The 27,367-nt window shown below is 54.9% G+C and overlaps 1 protein-coding gene across 50 annotated transcripts in view; it reads left to right on the top strand.

Moving 5' to 3' along the window:
- The window catches only part of SRCIN1 (SRC kinase signaling inhibitor 1), a 73,585-nt gene extending 47,452 nt beyond the window's left edge, over positions 1-26,133 (top strand). For 23 of the 50 annotated variants that reach the window (XM_077971409.1, XM_077971398.1, XM_077971401.1 and 20 more), the window contains 9 exons: positions 661-836; positions 6,865-6,995; positions 7,126-7,273; positions 7,591-7,837; positions 8,334-8,568; positions 10,195-10,349; positions 10,642-10,794; positions 15,367-15,513; positions 25,761-26,133. In XM_077971409.1, the coding sequence (XP_077827535.1) occupies positions 661-836; positions 6,865-6,995; positions 7,126-7,273; positions 7,591-7,837; positions 8,334-8,568; positions 10,195-10,349; positions 10,642-10,794; positions 15,367-15,513; positions 25,761-25,895 (1,527 nt within the window). In that variant the 3' untranslated portion in view covers positions 25,896-26,133. Of the gene's footprint in view, positions 1-660; positions 837-6,864; positions 6,996-7,125; positions 7,274-7,590; positions 7,838-8,333; positions 8,569-10,194; positions 10,350-10,641; positions 10,795-11,452; positions 11,576-15,366; positions 15,514-15,750; positions 15,827-25,505 lie in introns of all 50 variants that reach the window. The other 27 variants (XM_077971412.1, XM_077971411.1, XM_077971410.1 and 24 more) reach the window with 3 other exon arrangements.
- The last annotated feature ends 1,234 nt before the right edge of the window (positions 26,134-27,367 follow it).

The raw sequence follows: 27,367 nt of genomic DNA, 5'->3' as shown, positions 1-27,367 counted from the left end.
GCCCAGGGCCCGTCAGGTGAGGATAATGAGCAGAGACAGGCTGGGGAGGGGGCAGAGAATTGCCATCTGGGCAAAGGATAAGATCTCGCCCACCCCCGCCATTCAGGCTTGGAACTGGGTTGGATCAATGGTTAACTTAGTCTTCCTGTCCCAGCCGTGGAAACTCTATCAAACGCCAGCGCTTAAGTCCTTCATTCCAGTCCCGTCCCCATTCCGGGATGATGGAAGCCACAACCATGCGGCCGCACTGTCGGCAGGGACCTACATAGGGCCACACCCTGTCGCGCAAATATTCCCAACCCCTTTTCCTGCCTCATATTCCCCAGAACTTAACCTTGCCCTCCTCCCCCGCAATAACCACCCCGTCACTGCTGCTTGCGGCCACAGCCATGCAGCTGCCCCTTTGCATGGCCCATTTAAACGCTCCCCCCTCCACGATCCCCATCCGTTCTCCTCCTGCCTTCCCTAGAACTTAGCCCTCTGCCCCTGCCCTTCGCCATCCCACCCCTTCGCTGCTGCCTGAGGTGGAGCCAAGCAGCTGCATCTTCTGCCGAGCCCCGCCCTGGATTGGGCAATCCTCTTCCCGCCTTCTCCCGTCCCTTCCCCTGCCGCGCGCCTCCGCTCCCCCCACCCGGGTCCATCCGTCCGTGCGTCCCGCAGCTACAGAACCAGGAGTCGGTGCGCGCGCTGCTGAAGCGCACGGAGGCAGAGCTGAGCATGCGCGTGTCGGAGGCGGCGAGGCGGCAGGAGGACCCGCTGCAGCGGCAGCGCACCCTGGTGGAGGAGGAGCGGCTGCGCTATCTCAACGACGAGGAACTTATTACCCAGCAGCTCAAGTGAGGCTGGGCCCGCGGGGGAGGGAGAGGTGGGGGTGCGGTCGGAGTACCTGCCACCTGGTTTCCCTGGGAGGCGCAGCTCCCTTCCCTCGAGTCACAGGTGGCGTTGGTCTGTTCTGAAGCCTGATTTCCTTCTCTGGCCTGATTTCTGTGTGACCCACAAACCTTTGATCGGCTGGCATTATTCCTGATTTCTTTTTTCTGGCTTGATGCCTGCTTTGCTATGGTCTTGCTTCATAATGATCCACACTCAGGCTTCCTGTGGCCTGCAGCTTCACTGTCATCTGGCCAGCTGCCTGATTTCCCTCTGCCCTCTGCCTACTTTCATTCTGGCCTGTGACCCGTGCAAAGTGACCCTCGGGTAGTGCGTTCAGGTGGAGCGTTTAGGTGCCGCCACTGCTCCAGCCTGGCGCTGACCAGCCACCATTGGAGATCTGATTCCCTGATCTCTGAGTCCAGATATAGCCAAGGAAAACCCACCTTCCTTCCTAGTGCAGCTGGAACAGGGCTGAAGTGTTTTCAGAAGGAAGGAGGAATCGTGAACACTCCGCCTCCACATGCTTAGGCATGGAGGGGTTAACAGAAGACAGTCTTCTGATCCAAATTTAACAAATGGCTGTCTGGCCAACCATTCCATTGTCTGGCACCTTGGAAGGGAGATGCTGCCTTTCACTGTCCATTCAGGGAGTAAGAACCCCCCACCCTGCTTTCCCTCGCCAGTGATAGGGATCTGAGACAAGAGGCCCTGCTCCTTCCTGTGGACCCCCTCTTGGCGACACAAGGCACTAGGGGACCTGGAGTCCAGTGCCAGCCCTGAGGTGCTGAGTGATCAGGGCAGTTCCTGCCCCTCTGTGTGTCCCAGTGTCCTCATCTGTACCCAGCATTAAGCTTTTCACCTCTCTTTTCAACAAGGGGTTGAGTTGTACTGGTTGGGGACTCCGGGAGCCAGGAGAGGCTGCTCCTTGGAGCCCAGCTTCCTCACTAAGTCATAAATGAGCCTCTTGCTAGGGGCTCCTTGAGATAGGTCGCTGCTCCTCAGTCTGGGGCTCACATAGCCTAGTGGTACATGTGCATTTCAGCAAGACCCAAGGCAACAATTCCCATGACACCATGTAGCTGAAATAGGGTAAGGGGCCTCCCCAAGGGGACATAAGCCAGGAGCAGCCACCCCATCACTCTAGGTGTGATAACTTAGTGATGACTCCAGCCAGATCTCCAAGCAGATTGGCAGGTACCATCTCTCTTCACCCAGGGAATTCCATTTCTCCAGATTTTCTATCCTTTCCTTGTCCCTTTTCATTCAGCCCAGAGGAGGGGGGTTGGAATATTCAAAAGGAATTTTACTGAGACATTAAAGGAAAATTAAAGGAGATCTAAAAGCACAGAGCTAGAAGATACGAAAGGACAGATTTATGCCACTGTCATTATAAGTGTTTGGTCCTTGGCTTCCTGAGAACCTTGGTTCTCCAGGAACACAGACTCCACACCCCCTGCCCCATTATCAAACCCATTATTCAGAGAGCTTGGGACCTGCAGTACTGTTTCTGGCAGGATTCTCCATCCTCCTGAAAGAGGGCTCCTGCCTCTACTGGGTTGGGCAGATACTGGGCTCCAACTTCGCCATGAAGGCCCTCCCTGCCCAGCTCCCATAGCCTTCCCAGGCTTTAACCCTGCAGCCTCCCTATCCCACACTCTGGCCATAACCCCTGCACACTTACTCTTGCTCCAATTTGCTATGCCCCTTCCTCTTTCCTGGCAACTTGCTGGAAGTTAAAACTGGTTCTGTTTCATTCAACTTGACTCACTCACCTGTTCATCTAGCCCAGCACTTAAGGTCTGTCTGGGCATTGCCTTTAGGTGCAGCCTCTGCTGACTAAAACCTTTTAGGTCCTGGACTCCACCTTTGCCTAACCCAGGGCGAGCTTTGTAGGTATGCCACCTGTGCAGTCATTCAGGGCCCCACGCTTGGAAGGGCCCCATGCTTGGTATAATGCTCTGCTGTTGCCATCTTGAAATTCTTAATAATTTTTAAACTAGAGGCGACATTTTCATTTTGCATTGGGCCCCATTAATTATTTAGCTGGTTCCATTTTGACTCTTCCCTGTTGACCCCTCCAGGACTAAATCTGGGTTTGGAAAGCCTAGCCACTTTTTCATCCAGTGTCTAGACTAGCTGGCCTGGGACTCATTTGCAGAACTTGCCCAGGTTAGAGGCCGCACAACTTTGGCAGATTGGATGATGAGAAAATCAAGTGGGGAGGCCTAGTCCCTCCTGCCTGAGAGTTGCAGTGTTGTCATCTCCTGAAGTCTTATTTGAGTCCTTTTTTTTTTTTAAATTATTATTATTATTATACTTTAAGTTCTAGGGTACATGTACATAACGTGCAGGTTTGTTACATATGTATACTTGTGCCGTGTTGGTGTGCTGCACCCATCAACTCGTCAGCACCCATCAACTCATCATTTACATCAGGTATAACTCCCAATGCAATCCCTCCCCCCTCCCCCCTCCCCCCTCCTCCCTCCCCATGATAGGCCCCGGTGAGTGATGTTCCCCTTCCTGAGTCCAAGTGATCTCATTGTTCAGTTCCCACCTATGAGTGAGAACATGCGGTGTTTGGTTTTCTGTTCTTGTGATAGTTTGCTAAGAATGATGGTTTCCAGCTGCATCCATGTCCCTACAAAGGACACAAACTCATCCTTTTTTATGGCTGCATAGTATTCCATGGTGTATATGTGCCACATTTTCTTAATCCAGTCTGTCACTGATGGACATTTGGGTTGATTCCAAGTCTTTGCTATTGTGAATAGTACCGCAATAAACATACGTGTGCATGTGTCTTTATAGCAGCATGATTTATAATCCTTTGGGTATATACCCAGTAATGGGATGGCTGGGTCATATGGTACATCTAGTTCTAGATCCTTGAGGAATCGCCACACTGTTTTCCATAATGGTTGAACTAGTTTACAATCCTTATTTGAGTCCTTTACATGACAGTCTCTTCCTCTTCTGAGTGATGTTTGGGAGTGACCATTTTATAAAACTGGCACAGCTTGGACCAGTCAGGTATCACACATATGAGCAGGGGAGTTGTTCTTTCCCATGTGGTAGGGCGAGGGCTGGGCTAGGGCAGTGTATGGATTGGGGGCAGCATGGGTGATGTTGGTGTAGTGTGGGAATGAGATGCAGCAGAACCAATGGCTGATGTCAGATGTGAATAGATCCTGCTCTGCCACAAAATGGCTGTATGACCTTGGACTAACTAGTTAATCTCTTTGAATATCTTTTTTTCCTTTTTTTTTTTTTTTAATGACAGAGTCTTAGTTAGGATAGCTAATTAATTAGGGTAGCTTGCTATAACAAATAAGCTCCCAAATTGTTTAATAATTCAAAAGTAATAAACATATCTTTCTCATGGAACAGTATTGGGTGTGTTAGGCGGGTGGCTCTCTTCTCCATGCAGTCATTCAGGGACTCAGGCTGATGGAGATTCTGCTGTCTTCAACATGTGTTTTCCAAGATCACCCAGAGAGTTCCAACTTACAAAAAAAGAAAAAGGAGCATGGAGGATCTTACACAGGAGGTTTTTGTGGGCCAGGTCTGGAAGCAGCATGTGCCCCTTCCACTCATCTTCCATTGGGTAGACTTCAGTTAAATGGCCACTTATCACTGCAAGGCAGGCTGGGATGTGTAGTCTAGGCTCTGAGCCACTGTTTGTCTGTGTGTAAGCTGGAGATGATAACTGTTCCCACCTCCAGGATTTGTTTTGAGGATTAATCAAAGTAATGAAAGCCAAGGCCTGAGTGTGGCACCTGGCATACAGTAAGTGCATAATACAGGATAGCTGTTTAACTGGTAGTGCTGCTAAGTCACAAGCTTTTGCCCTTGACTCCAACCCAGTCTGTCTTTTCATCTGTTAGTTGGATGAAGATGGGTAAGGTGTGCTGGTAAGATTTGCTGATGACACAGAGCTTTAAGCGGGAGCAAATCTGTTGGATAATAGAACTGAAATTCAAAAGTTGTTTGCACCTAGATTGAGCTGAAATCCAACGGATGGGATTTGACAGGAATGTATATAAAGTTCCTCATTTGGGTCAGAGATGTCAGCGACTCAAGTACAGAACTGAGATGACCTACCTGGGCAACAGTTCCTTCTCTCCCTTGTTCATTCATTCCACATTATTTCCCAGAAATCTACTCTGCACCAGGCACCATGCCAGGTGCTAGAAACCAGAGATGAATCTGGAAGACATGGTCCTTGCCTGGGGTTAGTAGTCCAGAAGGCTGCACAACCCAGCCAACAGGAGCTTCAGCGGTTTGGAGGGCAGGAAGCAGACCCAGCAACCACAAGGGGAAGGGCTGGAGGAGAGCTTCCCATTGAGACCTGAGGATCAGTGGGAGTTAGCACGTGTGTGTGCGTGTATGTGTATGAGTGAATGGAATATTCTAGGCAGAGAAAACAGCATTATAAAGAGCCAGAGAGGGCAGCACATGTAGCACCTCAGAGCAGTTCTGAAGGGTTCTAAGCAGAAGCCAGATGGGACGAGGGGTACAGCGGCACGGAAAACAAGAGCAGCTCCCAGGCACTGAGCCCTTGCCGCCTGCATTAGCTCATCCAATCCACCTGATGGCCCCCATGAAGGGGGAACTCTTTTATTTTTTCTTTTTTTTGAGACAAAGTCCCACTCTGTTGCCCAGGCTGGAGTGCAGTGGCACGATCTCGGCCCACTGCGACCTCCCGTCCTGGGTTCAAGTGATTCTCCTGCCTCAGCCTCCCAAGTAGCTGGGATTACAGCCACATGCCACCATGGCCGGCAAATTTTTGTATATTTAGTAGAGACGGGGTTTCGCCATATTGGCTAGCTGGTCTCGAACTCCTGACCTCAGGTGATCTGCCCGCCTCGGCCTCCCAAAGTGCTGGGGTTATAGGCATGAACCACCACACCTAGCGGGGAACTCTTACCATCCCTATTTTTTGGTCGAGGAGGTTGAAGTCCAGAGATATTAGGTAACTTGCCCAAGATCTCTCCTCTGGCAAGGGCAGAGCTAGGATTGGAGCTTAGATCAGTCTGACTCTAGAACCAAGTTTTCAACTACCATCTTCCTGCCCTTCTTGGCTGTACTGAAAAGTTTGGATGTTAGCCTCAGGATGATGGGATCCATTTAGGGTTCAATGGCAGGAGTGATGACCTGATCTGATTTACAGTTTAGAAGAATATAGGGTCTTAAATGACACAAGTTCAGCATACACTAGCTGAAAATCTAAAGCAGCTTTGGCTCTCAGGAAAGAGACTGTGTGGCTGGATCATTTGGGAGAAGGGCAATGAACATGGCAGTTTCCCCCGAAACAAGAGACCTCCCCAGGGGCACGTGCTCTGCCTCTGGTTCTCTGAAAGGCAACCAAGTTCTCTCTGCTTCCTTGGCAGAATAGAATCAGGGGATGCAAGTTACAATGAGAGATGCTGGGGCGGATATTGCTGAGGATCAGAGCTTCCAAGGGGGACAGATGGTGCAGGGCACCTCTTAGGGAGAGCTTCTGAAGTCTCCTCATCTCTGAGATTTGGCATTGCAGATTTTACTTGAGCATGTGGTTGGTGGCTGACTTTTATGTTTGTTTGTTTTTGAGACAAGGTCTCCCTCTGTCACTTAGGCTAGAGTGCAGTGGCACAATCACGGCTCACTGCAGCCTCATCCTCCCAGACTCAAGCGATCCCCCTGCCTTAGCCTCCCCAGTAGCTGGGATTACAGGCACCTGCCACTACACCCAGCTAATTATTTTATTTTTTTTGCAGAGACGAGGTCTCCCTATGTTGCCCAGGCCGGTCTTGAACTCCTGGGCTCAAGAGATCTGCCTGCCTCAGCCTCCCAAAGTACTGGGATTACGAGCATGAGCCACCACGCCCAGCCTCCTGCTTTTACTTTTGATCCGACTGGTGGCCTGATTTCTTTCCAGCTGCCCAATTTCAGGGGGCTGGGCTGGCATCTCAGGCCAGAAGAGCTGAGAGGGTCTCTCTGTGGCTGCAGTGACCTGGAGAAATCGGTGGAGAAGATCCAGAGGGACGTGTCCCACAACCACCGGTTGGTTCCTGGCCCCGAGCTGGAGGAGAAGGCACTGCTGCTGAAGCAGCTCGGGGAGACGCTGACGGAGCTCAAGGGTGGGTCTGGGGCCTGCGAATGCAGCATGTTGTCCAGGGCGGGGGAGTCTGCCATATTCCAGCCACCATCCCCTCCTCCCAGTCTGCGGTGCTCTCTCTGGCCCCGGCTCATACCTTCCTGTCTCCGAAGCTCACTTCCCGGGCCTGCAGAGCAAGATGCGGGTGGTGCTGCGCGTGGAGGTGGAGGCGGTGAAGTTCCTGAAGGAGGAGCCCCAGCGCCTGGATGGGCTCCTCAAGCGCTGCCGCGGGGTCACGGACACACTGGCCCAGATCCGAAGGTCATTCTGTCCCTGACCTCTGATTTCCCATGGGGTCACACACTGGGCCCAGACCCATAGGTCAGACTGAACCCTCACCCCAGCTCCCCCAAAGGTTCACTGACTGAACTGGCATCTCAGCTCTGCCTTGTGACCCCTGCATGCTGTAGACCTGGCTTCCTCTTATACCAGGGGCAGTCACTCCTCCCCAGGCCCTCCCACCTCTCCTGCAGCATCCCAGGATGCTGCCTCCCACCCCTTCTCCCTTAGGCCAGCCTTCCCGCAGAAGGGTCATCACATGCTGGCCTCACAGCTGCTCCCAACTCTCCCAACCCCAGGCAAGTGGATGAGGGTGTGTGGCCACCCCCCAACAATCTCCTGAGTCAGTCCCCAAAGAAGGTGACGGCAGAGACTGACTTCAACAAGAGCGTGGACTTCGAAATGCCACCCCCCAGCCCCCCGCTGAACCTGCATGAGCTGAGCGGACCAGCTGAAGGAGCCTCTCTTACCCCTAAGGGGAGCAACCCCACCAAAGGCTTGGACACTCCTGGCAAGAGAAGTGTGGACAAGGCTGTGTCTGTTGAGGTGCTGGGGCCAGGGATTGTGGGTGGGGCCGTGAGCCAGGTTCACACATTCTTACGACCATCCTTCCTAGGGTGGGGAGTGCCAGTCATATGGGTCTTTTTCCTTGGTGGAGGAGGGCCAGTGCCCTAATGGAAGTCTAACAGGCATAATGAGGGTGACATTAGCCCTTCTAGACAGAAAGCATATTATGAAGCTACAATAATCAAAGCATTATGATGTTTGCCCAAGAATAGACTATGTAGTCAGTGAAATAATAGAATGCCCAGAAATAGATCTAAGTTTATCATGAATGTAGTATATAATGAGGATGGCATTCCTACCCATGGGGATGCCATGTCATACCCACAAGAAGTCAAAGAGTTTTCCTGGAGGTGGGATCAAATATGAGGCTTCCTTTTCTATTCCTTGCCTCTGTGGCTTGGGGGAGGAGGCTGAGGCCCCAGAGTTCCTGGAGCGGGAGAGCTTCCTTGGTCCTGACTCCTGGCTCCCTCTTAAGGCTGCAGAGCGAGACTGGGAGGAGAAGCGGGCAGCCCTGACCCAGTATAGTGCCAAGGACATCAACCGGCTGCTGGAAGAGACACAAGCAGAGCTGCTCAAGGCCATCCCTGACCTCGACTGTGCCAGCAAGGCCCATCCAGGCCCAGCTCCCACTCCAGACCACAAGCCCCCCAAGGCCCCCCACGGCCAGAAGGCAGCCCCCCGAACGGAGCCCAGCGGGAGGAGGGGCTCAGGTATGGGGAGTAGTAGGGCTGGTGAGGAGCCCAGTGTCGGGGAGTGCCCTCCTCGGGAGCTCAGGCTGATGGGGGAGGCACTGGGGACTCAAGATCATTGTGGCTGGGCTGCCAGACAAGGGAGGCCCTGGGACATCAGCGGCCACTAAAGGGAGACTGGGACCCAGAAGGACAGGGTGAGCTGGATTCCATCCCGGCTTTTCCCACTGTCCTGGGAAGGGAGCCGCTGAGAGGACCAGGCAGGGAGGACAAGCAAGTCCAGGCAGAGTCATCCGCCTCCACGACTTGGCTGGGTGCATGCCACAAACCAGGCTGTGTTGAGGGTGGGTTCCAACGCTGATACTGACACAGTTCCCATGGTCCCCAGCCTGAGTCACGGTCCCGGGGTAGGCAGAAATCCAGACCAGAAGTGGCAGTCATCATTCCTTCATTTTATTCATTCCTGCAATGTATATTTGTTAAGCACCTACTGTGGGCTAGGTGCTAGAGATATGGAAATAAGACAGGGCTTGCTTTCAAAGAGCTCAGAATTTAGTGGGGGAAATAACACTGACATTTGTGTGTATCAAGCACTTGCTCTGTGATAAGAACTGTTCCATTGTTTTTAATGTATTCATCCTTACAGTTTTATAACAAGCCCAGGAGGCAGATACGGTAGTTATTCCCATTTTACAGAGGAGGACATAGGCTCAAAATGATTAAGTAATCTGTGCCGGGCCATGCCTAGTATGTAAACCAGAAATAGAATGCAGATGTTAAAGGTAGTAGCAGAGGTGAATGCTGGCACTGTGCAGTCCTGGTGGAGGCCCTAGGAGGGCAGGAAGGCTTCCCTGAAGAGGTGACTTTTCACTGAAGTCTTGCAAATGAGTGGGCACTTCCCCAGCCAGTGAGAGAGGGTACTCCAGGGTGAGGGAACAGTGCGTGCAAACGCCTGGAGGTGTGTGTGTGTGTGGTGTGGCCTGAACAGGGTCCAACCTGGGGAGCAGCAGGCAGAGCTGAGGCTGAAAGCCTGGTAGGTGCAGAGGTGCTGGCCTAAGGAGCTTGGACATGGTTTGGGGTGATGGGGAGCCACTGCAAGATCAAAGGCAGGGGAATGTCATGGTTAGAGTGACCTCTCTGCAGGTTACCCTGGAAACAGGGCTGGAGGACTAATTGGGGGAAAGGAGAGCCCAGTGGGAGGGGCCAGGATCCCTGGAGGAGAGATGGAGAGCTGAGCCAGGGCAAGGGTGAGGGGCAATGGGAAAGAGGTCGTTAGAGCAGCGCCTCTCTAACTTGAATGTGCGTCCATCACCCCAGGATCTGTTCAACCAGATCCTGATTTAGCAGCCCAGGAGTGGGGCCTGAGCTGCAGTTCTGACAAGCTTCCAGGCGCTGCCAGTACTGCTGGTCCACAGACCACACTTGGAGTAGCAAGAGTGCTGTCAGGAGAGGGACAGGGCTTGGGGCTGGCGTGCAGGAGGAGATAAGAGAAGGAGGGGGCCCTGTGTTCTTGCCCCCAGGCTTTCTTCTCACTTCCTCCAGGTCCTCCCTGGAGGAGGAAGCAAGGTTTATCCCCTTCAAGTTAAATGTAGTGCACTGACTCCAGGGTTGCAGGCCCGCTGACCCCCGGCCCCTTGGTGCCTGCAGATGAGTTGACAGTGCCCCGATACCGCACAGAGAAGCCCTCCAAGTCACCCCCGCCGCCCCCTCCCCGCCGGAGCTTCCCCTCCTCCCACGGCCTGACCACCACACGCACTGGAGAGGTGGTGGTCACCAGCAAGAAGGACTCGGCCTTCATCAAGGTACCACTCCCACCTCAGACAGAGGGCCGGGGGACTGAGTTAGGATGAATCCTCAGATGACTTCTGGAGACCCTCTGGGGTGGGAAAGAGACCCCTTTCTCAGAGAACATGGAAGGAAGGAGGGGGTAGCCGGTGGCAACTTTGTCCTGCTAGTTTGGGATTCCGGATATGTGTATTTGCCTTAATTCCATGCTAGGCCCCTGTCCGTTGAGGGACACCATGGGGCCTGGGAGGTGAGCTGGTGCTGAAGCCGGGCAGAGCCTGGCCTTGACAGGGGTCCCGGGCTTTGCAGAAGGCCGAGTCCGAGGAGTTGGAGGTGCAGAAGCCCCAGGTGAAGCTGCGCCGGGCTGTGTCGGAGGTGGCCCGCCCGGCCTCCACACCACCCATCATGGCCTCGGCCATCAAGGACGAGGATGACGAGGATCGCATCATTGCAGAGCTAGAGGTAGGTCAGGGCACACCTGGCCCCCAAGGTCTCAGCCAGGCCCCCTTCCCTGCCAGGCTGCCCCCAGGCCAGGTGACAGGATGAGACAGAAGATGGGCTCTCGGGCTCCCTGTGGAGTGCTGGCTGTTCAGACCTCAGGCTTTTGCCTCCATTTCTTCTCCACTGTGAAATGAGGGGTGGGGGTCTAAAGTCTTCTCTCCTTACAGATTTGAGTCTTTTAATTGTAGTCTCTGAGTCCCCCCAAGTATCCCCAGACCTCCTGCACTCTGAAAACCCCATATCCTAAGATTCGGAGATCACCAAGTTTGGAGACCCCCATCCCCGAGTGTTCCGAGATCAGCTCATGCTTGAGACCCCATACTTGAGTATTCTGAGGACAGAACTCTGAGACTCTCATGCCCCATGCCTCGACTCTCCCAGCGGTGTCAGTCACCACACTTAAGCGTTCTCAGCCACCCCCAGCCCCAGTGCGGGGCCTCTGGAGGTGACCAGATGAGGGCAGAGAGGGCCGGCGGCCATGGCAAGGGACCATGGGGTGAGGCTGGGGGCCGACGCCATCCCAGGCCACACTCCTCAAGGATGCCGAGGCCACAGGCCAGCACCCCCGTCCTCCCTGGTATCCCCTCCTCCAAACCTGCCCCCACCTTCTGCTCCCCAGGTGTTTGAGAGAACCTCAGTGTCTTCCCTTCCCCCCACGCCCCGCCGCCAGCTGATCCCCACCTTGCTGTCCCCCCAGGACCTGGGGCCCCCCGGGGGCTCAGCCCCAGGCCCTACACGGAAGGTAACGGGGCTGCTCCCACTTCTCCCAGCTCTCTCTCTGCCTGTGCCCCCACAGCTTCCTCTCCTCACCTCCCACGCTAACCCGCTAAAACGCCAGTCACCGTCCCGAGTCCCGCCACCGCCACAGCCACTGCCACAGCGTTACACGTGGACTCACCCCTCCCCCACTCCAAGGACAGGCGCATAACCCTTCCTCCCTGCTGCCTGCTGGGGGGCTCCCCCAGACTCCAGCAGCCTGGGTGTCTGGTGGCCCCTTGAGAAAATGGTCTGCATTTTCTCACGGGCTTGCTGATGGAAGCCTGAGTATTTTGTTCTGGTTCGCAGTCTGAGCTTAGGTCTGGCCTGAAGGCTGAGTGTGGTCTTGGACCAAGATTGGAGTTTGGATCTTGCTCACAGGATGACTTTGGGTCCAACTCAAAATCTGACCTTGTCCTGAGCCCTTGCCTAGCCCCCACCTCCATCTTCGCTGCTCTGCTGCCTGTGCCAGGGAGGGCTCTATTTTTCCCACTAGAATCTATGCCTTGCGCTGGGGGCCAGGACGCCACAGGGGTAGGCTCTTCTACAGCCTCACCAGCCCATGGCCCACGTTGCTCTCTTGGACAGAGAGCCTGGGATGGAAGAAAGCCGTGCCATTCCTTGGCTGCTGGTTCTTTTGGCATTGGGAAGTTCTTCCTCCTCTCTAACTTCAGTCCTTGCTGCTGTCCTGCTGCACTTATTTCCTCTTTATTCTTTCCTGGGAATTTGGGGGTGAACCTGCTGTCTGCACCCCACCCCTGGGGACTGTGTTTGGGGAGGAGGGGAGGGGGAAGGTCTGGGAATCTCTCTCGCTGCCAGGTCAGGTTAAGGCAGGGGGGCTCCGCTCTGGGGAAGGAGAGCCTCCCATGTGCGCACATTGCCTGTCTGGGGCTCCCTGCCGCACAGCGGGCTCAGTGCTGATGGCCACCTGATTTCTGGCCTGGCTGGAGGCCTGGTGGTGCTTTGGTTTCCTGGTAGGGGAGGAGCAGAGGGACATCAGATAGTGGGCAGTGCCTTCTGCTGGGCAGGGGATGGGCACAGAGCAGTGTGAGGAACCTCTAGGACGAGCTCTATGGAAGGGGCGCCTCCTGGACTGGCCGTGCCCTTGGCACTTTGGCCCCTCCCATCCAAGCCCTGCCCCTTTCTGGCTCTGGGAGCCCATCCTCAGGGGCCCAGTGGACAAGGCCTTTTGCCCCTGGCTGACCCTCTGCATCCTGCGGCAGCATCGGGCTGTGGAGCCGGGCGAGCATGAGGTCGCCCTCTCTGCCTCCCCAGTCAGCACCCCCCGCTTCCAGGTAAGCAGGTGGCAAGGCTGGGTGGGTTCCTTTGGGAGGGGGTGGTTGGGGGTCCCTGCTGCCCCCTCCCGTCTCCCCACGGCTCCCTTTAGTGGAAGGAGCACTGGCCTTGGAGTCAGACTATCTGGGTTCAAATCCAGGCTCTGCCACTAACTAGCTGTGGGTGGCCTTGGGTGAAGCATGTAACCTCCCTCGCCCTGGTGAGAGCAGCAGTCACTTCACGGGTTAAGGTAGGCACTGAAGGTGAGGAAGGATGTGATGGCACCTGGCACAAGCCTGGTGCTCAGAGTTAGACCAGGATTCACTCACGTCGGGGAATGGTACTTGGGGCTTCCCTCTGTGCCCTCACCAAGGCCAGGGCCAGGGATGCTGGCACCGGAGCAGGTACCCAAGGGAGCTTTGCCCGAGTGTGTGTGCAGCAGAGGATTTGGCAGGGGGCAAGCCCCACCCCTTCCAGCTGTGAAGCTCTTGGGGAGAGCACACAAAGCTAGGGTTGGCCAGAAGTCTCTGGTTTGAGATGCCAGAGGCTGACATGTGGTCTCTGCCCACACGGGGCCGAAGGTTTCCATCATTCCATTCATTTCAACAAATAACTAATATTTATGAAGCACTCACAACATGCCCCGCGAGCTCGCTTCATCCTCCACCGGCCCCACCTTGTTGTGGAGTCATTGCACAGATGGGCACACTCATGGGAGCAACCCTGAGACCGGCTCCCGGAGGCTCACATGGGTGGTGTGAAATAAACGTGTGCCTGCCCTGGCCAAACTGGCACCTTTACTGGAAAGTAGGAGGCCGTGGGGTATGATGGGAAAGACCTGAATTCTGGTCCCAATTTTGCCTCCAATTTACTGGGTAGCCTCTGTCAGGACCCTCCCTGCCTCAGTTTCCCCATCTGTAAAAGAAAGCGGCTAGGCTCACCTAACTGTAACCCCCATTTTAGCTTGGGGTTTGGTTGTAGGAATCATACTCTTCCTCATCTTCCTTCTCCCCGCAGGCTGCCCCAGGTCCCAGGGCTTTCTGCGTCCCAAGGATCATCTTGACAGAGTGTGCCCCCAGCCCTCCTAGCCCGCCAGAGGCCAGACTTGAGGAACTGGGACCCAGGACAGCTCCCACCCCAAGACCACGGACCCTGGCTGACAGCGGGAGGGGCTGGGATGGCCCACAGGTCCCGCCAGGGGTAGTGGGAGAGACTCCTGGGCTGAGGAGCAGCTTCATGCCCTGGAAGGAGGGGGCAGCTCTGAAGAGACTGGGCAGAGGAGGCTGCAGCCTAGAGGATGGAGGAGCCAGGGTACCCTGTCCTCAGGGACCAGCCCAGGATGGGACTCCGGAGACCTCTACTGCTGACACCTACCCAGAGGAGATCCTCAAGGACTCTGGACACGATGCCCAAAGCTGCAGTAGGGAGCACCAGGGCCAGGCTACTGCCAACTCAGGCTGCGCCACGTGGGGCACCACTGCCCAGCGGATGGACAGCCTGGAGGAGACGCTCCGGGAGCTGGAAGCCACCCTGAGCAACATGGGCACAGGCCCTGCCGTGGGGTCCCCTGGCAGCCCCCCACCCCTACCCCTCGGCCCCCAGGTGGCTGCCCCCTCTTCATCCTTCCCTGCTGCCTTCCTCCTCCATTTCCAGAGTTGGACGGAGTAGGGGGCAGCAGGAATGCCAGGCCAGCCCCCTCCTCCCACCAGCCTTCTCTCAGCTCTTATCACTCTCCTGGGAGCCTGGTGTCAGAGCAGGGTTTGCAGGCAGAGTCCGAGGGAGGCCGGGAAGCCGGCCTACCCAGGGGTCGGCCAATCCCCAGCCTTGGCAAGAACCAGGGCCTCTCCCCTTCTGCTCCGTATCTGTAAACCAACAAATAAAGTTCTCTCCCCACCTTCCCTCTCCACGCTCCCCTCCCCCTCCTGTCTCTGACTCTCTGTCTCTGTCATCTCTCTGCTTGCGCCTCTGGATCCCCAGTGCCCCGTGGGCAGGCCTGGTACTTGGGGAGGTTCATGGGAGCCAAGCTTGCCCATCCCTAGGGAGACCTCACCTCTATCCTCCCCTTAGGAGGAGAATGTGGGCCTGGGGCTGCCTCTCTGCTCTGTGTGCCATTATAGAGAGCCCCTCGCCGGCACCCAGGTCCAGATGGTGCCCCTTGCCGGGAGTGGGGTTGCTGCTGGGGACCCTCACTTTAGCAGAGGCTCCCCAAGGAGGACATCACCTGCCTCTGGGCTACTCAGGGAAGCCACTGAAGAGCTCTCCCTCAAGAGCTGTTGGGAACCTGACTGGGGCCCCATCCGTCTGCTGCAGGGAGACCATCAGTGGGGACTCAGAGAGTAGACCTGGGTTCTGGACTGGGATGTGGAGCCAGAGAGGGGTCTCCAGGTCTCAAAAGGTCCCACTGGGGAGGTCCTAGCCCCGAAACCCCACCCAGTGCTAGGGTTCCTGTGTGATTCACCCCACGTGCACCCGGCAACTGCAACCCTGTTCCTCTTCTTGCAGAGTGGCGGAGGCAGCGTACCGCCCATGAAGGTGGTGACTCCGGGGGCCTCTCGGCTGAAGGCTGCCCAGGGCCAGGTGGGCAGCCCCGACAAAAGCAAACATGGCAAGCAGAGGGCCGAGTACATGCGGATCCAGGCCCAGCAGCAGGTGAGGGCAGGGACCGTGGGGGCCACCCAGGCCCGCTCTGCTGCATGCCGTGCCCCTGCCCAGCTGGGCATCTCCTGCCCCTGCTCCCGTGACCAGCTTTCCCAACCTCTGCCCAGACAGACTTCCCTGCCAGGACTGCCCCACCCACCCCCTGAGCCTTCTCCCTCCTCCTCCCGATCCCGGAGCTTTGGATCTGGGTTAGCACATGAGTTCTCAACCAGGCACCTCCCTTCTCAGGTGTTCCCTCACTCAGACAGAGAAGACTCGTCTCCAGCTGCCACCGCTGGCTCCTGGAGGAGGGGCGAGGGAGCGGGTTTGTGACTCCAGCAGCCCCAACGTCTGGGTCCCTGGCCTACCCTGGGGTGCAGAAGGGGGATTTTGCGGCCCCCTGCTTCCTGCCATTCTGTTTCTCTCTCTGCTTTCCTATCCCTCTTCCCAGGGCTCCACCTGCTATTCAGGGCCCCACTCTCACCTCAGCCTCCCTCTTAGCTCTTAGGCCACCCCTAACCAAGGGAGAAGCCAACTTTGCATCTGCTTTTCAGCCTTGTGTTTGGGTTTCAGTGGAGTCACCTCCTGTCTTTGCAAGGTGGGGTGGGGACAGGGTGAGGCACTTTGGCCCTCGGAAAGGGTAGGGCTGCAGCAGGAATTGCAGGGGTGCCGCAATCTCTTTCAGATCTAATGAGCAGGCGCGGGGGCTGTGTGGAGCGTGGACACACCTCACCCGTGGGTGTTTATTGCCCATGTGGCCTGGTCAGAGGCTGCAGGGTGGCTCCTGGACCTAGATATTGTGAGAGACCCTTAGTGCGCTCGTTTGATTCAGTGAATATTTATGAGCAGCTCCCGTATGACAGGCCCGTTCTGGGTGTGAGGGTGGGGGCTGTGATGTGTCCAGATGCTCTCACTTAAAGAAGGTTCTAGACTCAGAGGCAAGATGTTAGAGAAGGTTCTAGACTCAGAGGCAAGAGGTTACAGGTGGGTGAGTCCATCTCTTTTTCAGATGAGGGGACAGCTCAGAGAAGGAGAGGGGCCTCCCAAAGGTGCACAGCAAGGTGGCATCACAGCCAGGATTGGGACCGAGGGACCCAGGCCCTGGACACCCAAGGCCCTGCCTCCCTACTGGCTCCCAGGAGAATCTCTCAAAAAGCATCCCTCCGGCCCCTCGCAGCCTATCCACAGCTCCCCAACTGCCTCCTCATGGCTCCCAGACATTCTGTGAGCCTCACTTCCTGTTCTTTTTCCTGCCACTGCCAGGGATGAGTTCCCCTTGTCCTGTCCAGGCTGGACCCTCCTGGGTGCCTAGCAGAGCAGCTGACATTGACAGAGCTTTCACTGGGGCCAGGCACACGCATTATCTCATCTCACACTCACCACACTGAGGAAGGTCTTTTACCCCCCTATGGTAGGTGGGGAAACTGAGGCTTAACCCAAGGCCACATGGCTGGTAAGTGGGGGGCAGGACACAAGTCCAGACTGCCTCCCTCCCCACCACAAAGTGCTTCAGCCTCTCCAGCAGGCCCCTCCCTTGGCTCTAATTATGCTCCACTGTTTCTCACCCTAGTTCCTCGCTCCCCAGAGCCCAGCTCCTCGGCTGTGGTGTCAGCCTCATGCCTTTATGGCTCAGCCTCCACTCCATCTCCGGGCTTGCCTGGGTCTCCAGTGGCGTCCACATGGGCTCTTTCCACCCCGCTCCCCCACTGCTCTGCAGCATGTGGCCTTGTAGACCCCCCACACCTGCATAGGGCTGTGCAGACCCTCTGTTCCACAGAATCCTCTCTCCAGCCTCCGGGCTCCTTTCTGGGCAACTCTCTCTTTTTTGAGACGGAGTCTTGCTCTGTCACCCAGGCTGGAGTCCAATGGTGTGATCTCTGCTCACTGCAGCCTCCGCCTCCTGGGTTCAAGTGATTCTTGTGCCTCAGCCTCCCAAGCAGCTGGGACTACAGGCTACCTAACCACACTAGCTAATTTTTGTATTTTTAGTACAGACGGGGTTTCACCATGTTGGCCAGGCTGGTCTCAAACTCCTGAGCTCAGGTGATCCTCCCACCTTGGCCTCCCAAAGTGCTGGGATTATAGGCGTGAGCCATTGCACCCTGCCTGGGCGATTCTCCTTTGCCTGCCGCTTCCCTTTCCTGTGCCACACTCCTCAGCCTCTTCTCACACCATGCCTTCCTCTCCTCAGGCACCAGGCACTGCTTAGTCCCTGCCCCCACCCGCATCTCCATTCTGAGCTCCAGTCACCCACACACGCTTCCCCGGGCGTCCCCAGGCTCCTCGCAAGTGTGCATCCAGACACAATGCTCCCCCGATCCTGCCACCCCAGCCTGTACTAGGCTGCCCCAGCTGCTGTCCCCCTCAGGAAGGGTCGCCCACACCCAGCCTTCCCAAGCCCCTTTGTGTCCCTGTCTCACTTCCAGTGCTCCAGTAGCCTTTCTTACAAACATGGCTTCTTTCTGGTAAAGTAATACATGTTTCCTGGTGGAAATTTTATTTTATTTTATTTTATTTATTTATTTTTTGAGACAGAGTCTCTCACTGTCACCCAGGCTGGAGTGCAATGGCGCGATCTCGGCTCACTGCAACCTCTCCTTCCTGGGTTCAAGCGATTCTCCTGTCTCAGTCTCCCGAGTAGCTGGGATTACAGGCACCCACCGCCACGCCCAGCTAAATTTTTGTATTTTTAGTAGAGATGGGGTTTCACTGTGTTGGCCAGGCTGGTCTCAAATTCCTGACCTCGTGATCCGCCCGCCTCAGCCTCCCAAACTGCTGGGATTACAGGTGTGAGCCGCCGCACCCGGCCTCCCTGTGGAAATTTTCAACAGTGAAGTATAGAGAACCAGGGGAAAACCATCGCTGTCTCATTACCAGCATGCATGGTCTTCTAAGAGCTCCTTGCGACTTCTGTCACCTGTAACTGATTTCCCAAGACCTGGGAGTGGGGAGGGAACTTTGTAAAATGCTGATTTGATTGTCTCTGTGTGTGTCTCTCACACATACACACACACACACCCCTTCCAGCTTAAAATCCCTGCCCCGGCCCCTGGTGGATGATAAAACCAAATCCTTCATGTACGACCCAGGGCCCTTCACAGTAGCCTCAGCTCACCCTGCCCCTCCACCCCACACCCTCGGTGTGCTCCAGCCACGCGGGTCACTGGTGGGACATGCTTCACACCAGCTCAGCCTGTGGGCTTGGTCAAAGCCCTCTGTCCTCTCAGGCCCTTCTTTTGCCTGTACAATGGGGACAGAAGTACCCAACCTGGTCCTGAGCTCACATAATGCCAGGTACAGGTGAGAGCTTAGAAAACCACGGTGAAGCCGGGCACGGTGGCTCAAGCCTGTAATCCCAGCACTTTGGGAGGCTGAGACGGGCGGATCACAAGGTCAGGAGATCGAGACCATCCTGGCTAACACGGTGAAACCCCGTCTCTACTAAAAAATACAAAAAACTAGCCGGGCGAGGTGGCGGGCGCCTGTGGTCCCAGCTACTCCGGAGGCTGAGGCAGGAGAATGGCGTAAACCCGGGAGGCGGAGCTTGCAGTGAGCTGAGATCCGGCCACTGCACTCCAGCCTGGGCGACAGAGCCAGACTCAGTCTCAAAAAAAAAAAAAAAAAGAAAACCACGGCGACAGAGCCAGACTCAGTCTCAAAAAAAAAAAAAAAAAGAAAACCACGGTGAGCTTTACGGCGGTGGGCAGGGGGAGGGAGAGGGGCAGCGCCCAAGGCCTTTCCCTCGTCCCGTGAGTCTAAGCTGTCTTTGACAATGTTGAGGTAGAGCAGACTAGAAGTGCCGGGATCAGGGACACAGAAATTGGGAGTAAGAAAGTTCTAAGATGGAGGTGCATTGCAGCAGTGCATGACCCCACAGAGTAGTCAGAGGAAGTGACTGAGGGGAAGCCTGTGAATGTTGTGCTTAGGATCCCAGGGAGGAACAGGAGCCAGGTTCCCAGGCATGCAAGGATCAAGGGCTTGGTGTAGACCTGAAGCTATGGACACCCCCTCTTCTATTAGGGCTAAGAAATCTGCTGAACACCTGCTTATCTTCTCAGATGGCTCAAACGAAGAGGCTCTTTTTTTTTTTTTTTTTTTTTTGAGATGGAGTCTCGCTCTGTTGCCCAGGCTGGAGTCCAGTGGCATGATCTCGGCTCACAGCAACCCCCATCTCCCGGGTTCAAGTGATTCTCCTGCTTCAGCCTCCTGAGTAGCTGGGATTACCAGTGTGTGTCACCACGCCCGGCTAATTTTTGTGTTTTTGGTAGAGGTGGAGTTTCACCAAGTTGGCCAGGCTGGTCTCGAACTCCTGACCTCAAGGGGTCCACCTCCCAAAGTGCTGGAATTACAGGCATGAGCCACCACGCCCAGCCCCAAATGAAGAGACTTTAATGAAAGGACCACAGCAGAGGATTCAGGGAGAAAACAAGGGATGCCAAGGTACCCATGGACATCTCAGAGCAGGAGGCTGTGACTCCCTGGGGGAAGGGCAGTGGGGCAGGTGTTTAGCGAGTACCAGAGGGCAGGAGTAGCAGAGCTGTGCTGTGGAGGGCACAGCTGCTGCCTGTGACACAGCTCCCAGGAGGGAGAGAGAAGGGAAGGAACTCTACCCCCCAACACTTTGGGAGGCTAAGACAGGAGGATCACTTGAGGCCAGGAGTTTGAGACCAGCCTGGGCAACATACTGAGACCCCCCATAATTGGTTCTGGGGCATGGAGAGGCAAGTGAAAGACAGATAGCATACCTGTTAGGTACCAAGTTTACAACTTTTATACCTTAAGGTAAATCTGTGTTGTCACGGCTGCATCCCCACAGCACCTAGAATAGTGCTTGGCATACGTAGGCACTCAGTAAATATTTGTTGAGTGAATGAGCGAATGAATTTGCCACTGATCAGGCCCAATGCAGATGGAAACAGACAAAGCAAATCTGAAAGGTTAAAATGGCAATGGCTATAATGGTTACCATTTGTTGCATGTTTACTGAGAGTGTTGGGTGCTGGGTCTTACACCCAGTTGGCATCATCTCCTGGTGTGCATCTGGTGCTGTGAGGTCTGTTATCCGTTTGCAGGTGAGGACATGAGGGCCCAGAAAGATATGGAATTAAGGTCACACAGTTAAAAAGTGGCAGAGCTGGGACTTAAACCCAAGTCCACCTGCTACAAATTCTGTTGTCTTAGTACTGGATTCTGTTGCCCTGCCAGGGAGCATAACCTCATGGGTGTGAGCAAGCCTTGATGAGATCGCGCTTGTGACGAGAATTCTAGAAGGTGATACGTTAACAAAAAACAAAGGTTGAATAGAGCAATAAAGCAACGCTGGGCTTCACGTGTGTCAGTGAGAATGCTTTCAGCTGCAAGGAACAGGAACCCTGATTCAACATGGCTTAAACAATAAAGAAAGGTAACTGTAACCAAGAAGGCTGGAAGCAGGGAGGCTCCAGGGTTGGTGAATTCAGCAGCTTGAGGATATCAGGACCCAAGTTTCTTTGCATTTGGTCCCGTTGTCATTTTTATTATTTTATTATTATTATTATTATTTTATTTTATTTTATTTTTTTGAGACAGAGTCTTACTCTGTCACCCAGGCTGCAGTGCAATGACGCAACCTTGGCCCACTGCAACCTCTGCCTCCTGGATTCAAGCAATTCTCCTACCTCAGCCTCCTAAGTAGCTGAGATTACAGGTGCCCACCACCATGCCTGGCTAATTTTTGTATTTTTAGTAGAGACAGGGTTTCACCATGTTGGTCAGGCTGTTCTGGCTATTCTCGAACTCCTGACCTTGTGATTTGCTCGCCCCAGCCTCCCAAAGTGCTGGGATTACAGGTGTGAGCCACCACACCTGGCCTATTTTATTATTATTATAATAATATATTTTTTCGAGACGGAGTCTCACTCTGTCATGCAGGCTGGAGTGCAGTAGCACGATTTCGGCTGACTGCAACCTCCGCCTCCTGGGTTCAAGCAGTTCTCCTGCTTCAGTCTCCCAAGTAGCTGGGATTACTGGTGCCTACCATTGCACCTGGCTAATTTTTGTATTTTTAGTAAAGATGGGGTTTCACCATGTTGGCCAGGCTGATCTTGAACTCCCGACTTTGTGATCCATGCACCTCAGCTTCCCAAAGTGCTGGGATTACAGGCGTGAACCACTGTGCCTGGCCTTATTTTATTATTATTATTTTTGAGACAGTTACTCTGTCGCCCAGGCTGGAATGCAGTGACATAATCTCTGCTCACTGCAGCCTTGACCTCCCCAGGCTCAATCGATCCTCCCATCTCAGCTTTCCAAGTAGCTGGACGGCAGGTGGCACCACCACGCCTCACTAATTTTGTGTATTTTTGGTACAGATGGGGTTTCGTCACGTTGCTCAGGCTGGTCTCAAACTCCTGACTACAGGTGGTCCACCCACCTAAGCTTCCCAAAGTGCTGGGATTATAGGCATGAGCCACCATGCCCAGCTTCACACAGCTGTTTTTATTTATTTATTTATTTAAAAATTTTTTTTGAGATAGAGTCGCCCAGGCTGTCGCCCAGGCTGGAGTGCAGTGGTGTGATCTCAACTCACTGCAACCTCCACCTCTGTGGTTCAAGCCATCCTCCTGCCTCAGCCTCCCAAGTAGCTGGGACTAAAGGCGTGTGCCACCATGCCTGGTTAATTTTCGTATTTTTTGGTAGAGTTGGGGTTTCACTGTGTTGGCCAGGCTGGTCTCAAACTCCTGACGTCAAGTGATCTACCCGCCTAGGCCTCCCAAAGTGCTGGGATTATAGGCCTGAGCCCGGCCTCACACAGCTGTTTTTAGAAGCCAGAGAATCGTTCCCAGAAGCCCCCAACAGACCACACCTCTTATCTCACTGCCCATTCCTAAATCAGTCACTGGCAAGGAGAAAGGAATTTCTCCAGTTGCCATAGATTTTGTCATGATCCCCACACCCCCCACTTTGGGCTGGGGAAAGCCCAGCTTCTCCTAATCCATGCAGGGCTTAGCAAGGAAGGAGGGCGTGGGGGCTAGGGAGGGTGGCCCTGGGAATGGCCCTGGAGGTGGAGCCAGAGAGGTCTGTAGAGTCAAGAGGTTCCACACTTGTCTTGACATCTGGGCGTCTGAGTGTGAAGGGCCTGGGGAGCATGGACCCAGCGAGAGCAGGCGGCCGGCTCTGATCCCCAGACAAGAGGGAGGTGTGCAGGGTGCTGCCCTCTGGGACCAGCTCAGTGCTCCATGCCTCCCCCAGCTGAAAACTGGACATGTGTGAGGTTTCTGCCTTGCCACAAAGGTGACAAAGTTCTGCTTCTCTGGACATAATTGGAACCAGCAGGGGAGGATGATGGGTGAAAGGAAATGACAGGAATCTTCAGAGATAGCAGCTGTGTCACCTGAGAAGGGTTAGCGGCACAGGCTGGGGTCACCGGGCACAGCTGGATGTGCTCCCTCAACTTCAGGAGAGTGGATTGTGGACGGTGTGGCCAGAGTCTCCTGGGAGGGAAGATGGCCCGAGAGGATTTTAGAAAGCACATGCTTGCAGAAGTGGTCTCCATGAAGAAGCGGGACAGGGATGAGGCATCCCCATAAACTGGTGAAGCTGGATGTCTAAAGGTCTTGCACTGGCTGTTGTGGGGAGAAGAGGGACCTCGACTAGGTGAGGGCACGTCACCTGCCTGAATATAGGAGCCAGGTGGTGGTGCCGGAAGACGTGTTCCAAAGACCAAAGCTTGAAATAGAACGAGGCTCTTGAAAAATGTTGAAGGGACAGGAGCAGAAAAAGCAGCTTTTACCTAGAAGATCAGTTCAGAGGGAAAAGGACAGCCGGGGAGAATCAGCACCTTGCCAGGGGACATAGTGAGGTGTGAAGCGATATCAGGGGAAACTGGACAGTGCTCCTCTCCCATCTGGCTTTGGGGGAAAGAACTTTAAATGGGAAAGGCTAGAGCAGAGGAGAGGCAGGACTGAGCCCAAGGTAAGTGACACAATGGTCAGAGAGCCTCTGGTTCCCTTTAGATGAATTTGTCTCCAGGCCCAGGTACTGGGGGCACAGAGAGGGCAGGGGCTATGCCTGACACATGCTGAGGACTGCGTGAGTCTGACGACCCTGTGGCTGGGCCCTCCCTGGACCCCCTAGAACTCCCTTGAGTAATGGATGAGCAGAGGAGAGGGGTTAGAAAACCCAAACAAGGCTGGGCGTGATGGCTCATGCCTGTAGTCCCAACCCTTTGGGAGGCCGAGGTGGGCGGATCACCTAAGGTCGGGAGTTCGAAACCAGCCTGACCAACATGGAGAAACCTTATCTTACTAAAAATACAAAATTAGCCAGGCGTGGTGGCACATGCCTGTAATTTCAGCTACTCGGGAGGCTGAGGCAGGAGAATTACTTGAACCCGGGAGGCAGAAGTTGCTATGAGCCAAGATCGCGCCATTGCACTCCCGCCTGGGCAACAAGAGCAAAAATCTGTCTCCAAAAAAAAAAAAAAAAAAAAAAAAGCAAGGAAGAAAAGAAAAAGAAAGCTCAAATGGGGAACTTCCGCTTTAACTTAAATAAATAAATAAATAACAAAACCAAAAAAAAAAAAAAAAAAAACAGGGCCTATTCTGTCACCCAGGCTGGAATGCAGTGGTGCAATCACGGCTCACTGCCACTTCCACCTCCTGGGCTCAGGCCATCCTCCCACCTCAGCCTCCACTGGCACACAACATCACACTCAGCTATTAAAATTTTATTTTTATTTTTAGTAGAGATGAGGTCTCGCCATGTTGCCCAGGCCGGTCTTGACTTCCTGGGCTCAAACAATCCTCCTGCCTCAGCCTCCTAAAGTGCTGGGATTACAGGTGTGAGCCACCACACCTGGCCCTGGTTTTGATTCTCATAAAAGGGAAATGTAGATGACAGACTACACTGTGGTGAGCAAAACCCAGGTGTATCGCAGAACCAACCATCTGTGCACCTGTAAAGGAGAAATGGTGATTGCAGCCAGCGTTGGTTCTTCACTGTGAGCCAGGCAGGCTGCTGGAGACAGGGCTTGCTTTAGACTCTAGCTTCTCCAGTTTCTCCGCTGCAAGGCATCTGAGAAAATCCCCTAGCAGCAGGGTGATAGTACAGGGAAGTGAACGACCCTGCCCAGACCTAACCTCAGGGTGGTCTCTGGTGACTCGCCACAGCACCCTGTCTTATCTTTTGGATCTTTTTTAAATCTGGGTGATTCAGTTCTCACACTAGTAGCTAAGCAAGGCCAGGAGGGACAGTGATTACAATTACAGAGAGAAACCCGGGTCTGCGTAGCCTTAACCCAGTGGATCTCAAAGGTAAGTGTGCAGCAGAGGCCCCTGGGGCGCCTGCTTAAAATGCACATGCATGAGCCCACACAAGAGATGGATTCTGGAGGGGAGCCCAGGAATCTGCATTCATGATGCATGCCACAAGGTGTCCCCTGGAAGTGATGAGGTAATGCATGTAGCTCTCAAACTGCACTTTGGAGACCGCAGCTCCAGAGGACAAGCCTCCAGGACCGGTGGAGACACCAAAGGTGGGACGAGGATGAGGGGTCAGTTCTGACCACTAGAACTGACCAGTGAGGGCAGGACGAGTCATGAGGAAGTAGCCTCCTGTTACCAACTGGGGCGACAAGCGCTTGCAGGGTGCGCAGTGGGGCTTCCTGCACTGAGCGGGAGCCTGGTGCGGTAGCACCTTCTTCCCAGATTTCCAGGTGGTGGTGGTGGAGGTGGGCGTGCTTGAAGTGTTTATTCCCCACCGGGGGGATAAGCCCCCTCCTCTGTTGCCACCAGGATGAGGCTGGAAGGGGCTCTGGCTGTATGACAGGCCAGTTGGGACTAGGAGCCTTTCCCCACCCTGCCCCCGCTCCCCCGCAGGGCATGTGCCCCTGTCCCAGCTAACGTTTCACTTCTTCTTCCTCCCCTCCCCTACCCTTCCCCATCCCCACTTCCCCGTCTGCCCGTCCTGGGCGCGGCCTCTCCTGTGCTTCTCTGGTCACTCTCTGCTTCTCTCTCTGCTCTCAGTAACTGTGGGCCTGCCCTCCTGCTCTGACCACCTAGGCCCTTTGTCCAACCTCGTGCCCCCTCCCCGCCTTTTCTGCCCCCGCCCCCCCCCCCCATTCAAGGGACCTCTCTCTCCAGATGCCCCTCTGGCTTCTTCCTTTTGCGGTTAATTTCCTTGGATTTGTGGAGATTTTCCACTTTTAAAACTTCAGCTGGGGGCCAGCATGGAGGCGCTCCCTTCTGCTCTCTGACCCCTGACCCCTGTTTTTGTTCCAGGCCACTAAACCATCTAAAGAGATGAGCGGGTCGAATGAGACCTCGAGCCCAGTCTCAGAAAAGCCCTCGGCTTCCAGAACCTCTATCCCTGTATTGACTTCCTTTGGGGCAAGGAATTCTTCCATCTCCTTCTAGAAGCCCCTCACCCCGCTGCCCTGCCTGTCCCCCTCCCTTACTCCTGCCATTTCTCCCCTCTCTTCCCTTCATCTCCACCCCACCCTACTCTCCAGACCCCCTGAGGGGTGCGCCCTGCAGAGGAGGGTGTGGCCCTCAGCTCCCTCTACCCATCCTCTGTTGGTGTTTTTGGTTTTTTTTTTAATGATTCACTTTTAATTATCTTTTTTTTAAACAGTAAAACTAAAAACCAAACACACCACCTTCCTTGATCTGTTCTCAGCTGGCCTCTCACTGGCCGCCCCTGTCACGTCTCTCCCTCTTCTCTTTCACCACTCTTTCCCCTCAGTCCATCCCGAAGCTCCTGCACCCCCTTCCCGCCTTCCCTCACTTCCCAAGAATACTCCAAACAAACTCTGAGCCACGGAGACTTGGAGCAGTGGGAGACCCCTCTCCCGTTTCTCGGTACTTTCCTGGAGGAACGCGGGGACATCGGACCAACCCATATACCAGGCTGGAGAGCGGGGTGCAGGGAGACTGGCCTTGGAGACGCCCCACTCCCTGTCCAAGCTCGGACAAGACTGCGACCTCCTCTGTGGCTGCTCTGCCTCCTCCCACTCACACCCCACTGGGCCTGGAGTAGAGACGGACAGGCTGGAGACTAGGCCGGAGCTTGAGAGGCCTCAGGGTGGGTGTGAGGCCATGGAGTCTGCGTCCCTGGGGAGGCGCTGGCCTCCTGGGCCTCGCCGTCCTGTGGGGAGTGGAGGACAGAAGCCCTTTGGTCTGCTGGCTGTGGAGGGTGGGTTGCACGGACAGCTGGACATCGGGGACACTGCCTTGGGAGAGGGCGGCCCGGACGGGTATTTGGTACTTTTAGTTTCCTGATTTAGCACTTTAAATGGCATTAACTTATTTAATGGGGGTGGGGTGGGGAAGAATGAGGGGCCTAGAAAACCAGGTTTTGTGGCCTGCAGTTGGGGGAAGGGTCTGGTTTGAGGGAAATGGGAGGGTCGAGAGGGGCTTGATGGGGAGCAGTGAACACACCTGGGACCCCGAGGTGGGGTGACTTGACCTTCAGTCATCCTCTTGGCGATTTGAGGGTTTTCCGGGAAAGGATGAGAAGTAGTTTTTCAATGGGGCTCTGGTGACCCTGGTGAGATGTCTGAAGGTCCCTGAGGCCTGACCGTCCAGCCAGCGCCCCTGGCCTGTGGATGCCCTGCCTGCCCTGCAGAGGCAGTTGGCAGTGCCACCTTGCTTTTGGCCGGGTCCTGGGGAGGCAGAGAGAGGCCAATTTTGGTTCTCACTCCTGGCCGCCCAGAGGGCACAGTGAGGAGCCAGTAGGGAGAGGATGGGAGAAGAGGAGGAGGAGGAGTGGGGTCCCCGGCAGCAGGTGTCCCACTTGGAGCACAAAGTGAAGCAAGCACAGGGGAGGGGGACTCGAATCAGTCCCCCCAGCAAGCACAGAAAGGAGGAGCTGCGCAAGAGGCAGAGCC

Source organism: Macaca mulatta, chromosome 16 (assembly GCF_049350105.2).
Source record: "Macaca mulatta isolate MMU2019108-1 chromosome 16, T2T-MMU8v2.0, whole genome shotgun sequence".
Lineage (NCBI taxonomy): Eukaryota > Metazoa > Chordata > Mammalia > Primates > Cercopithecidae > Macaca > Macaca mulatta.
This window is presented reverse-complemented; position numbering and strand designations above follow the sequence as displayed.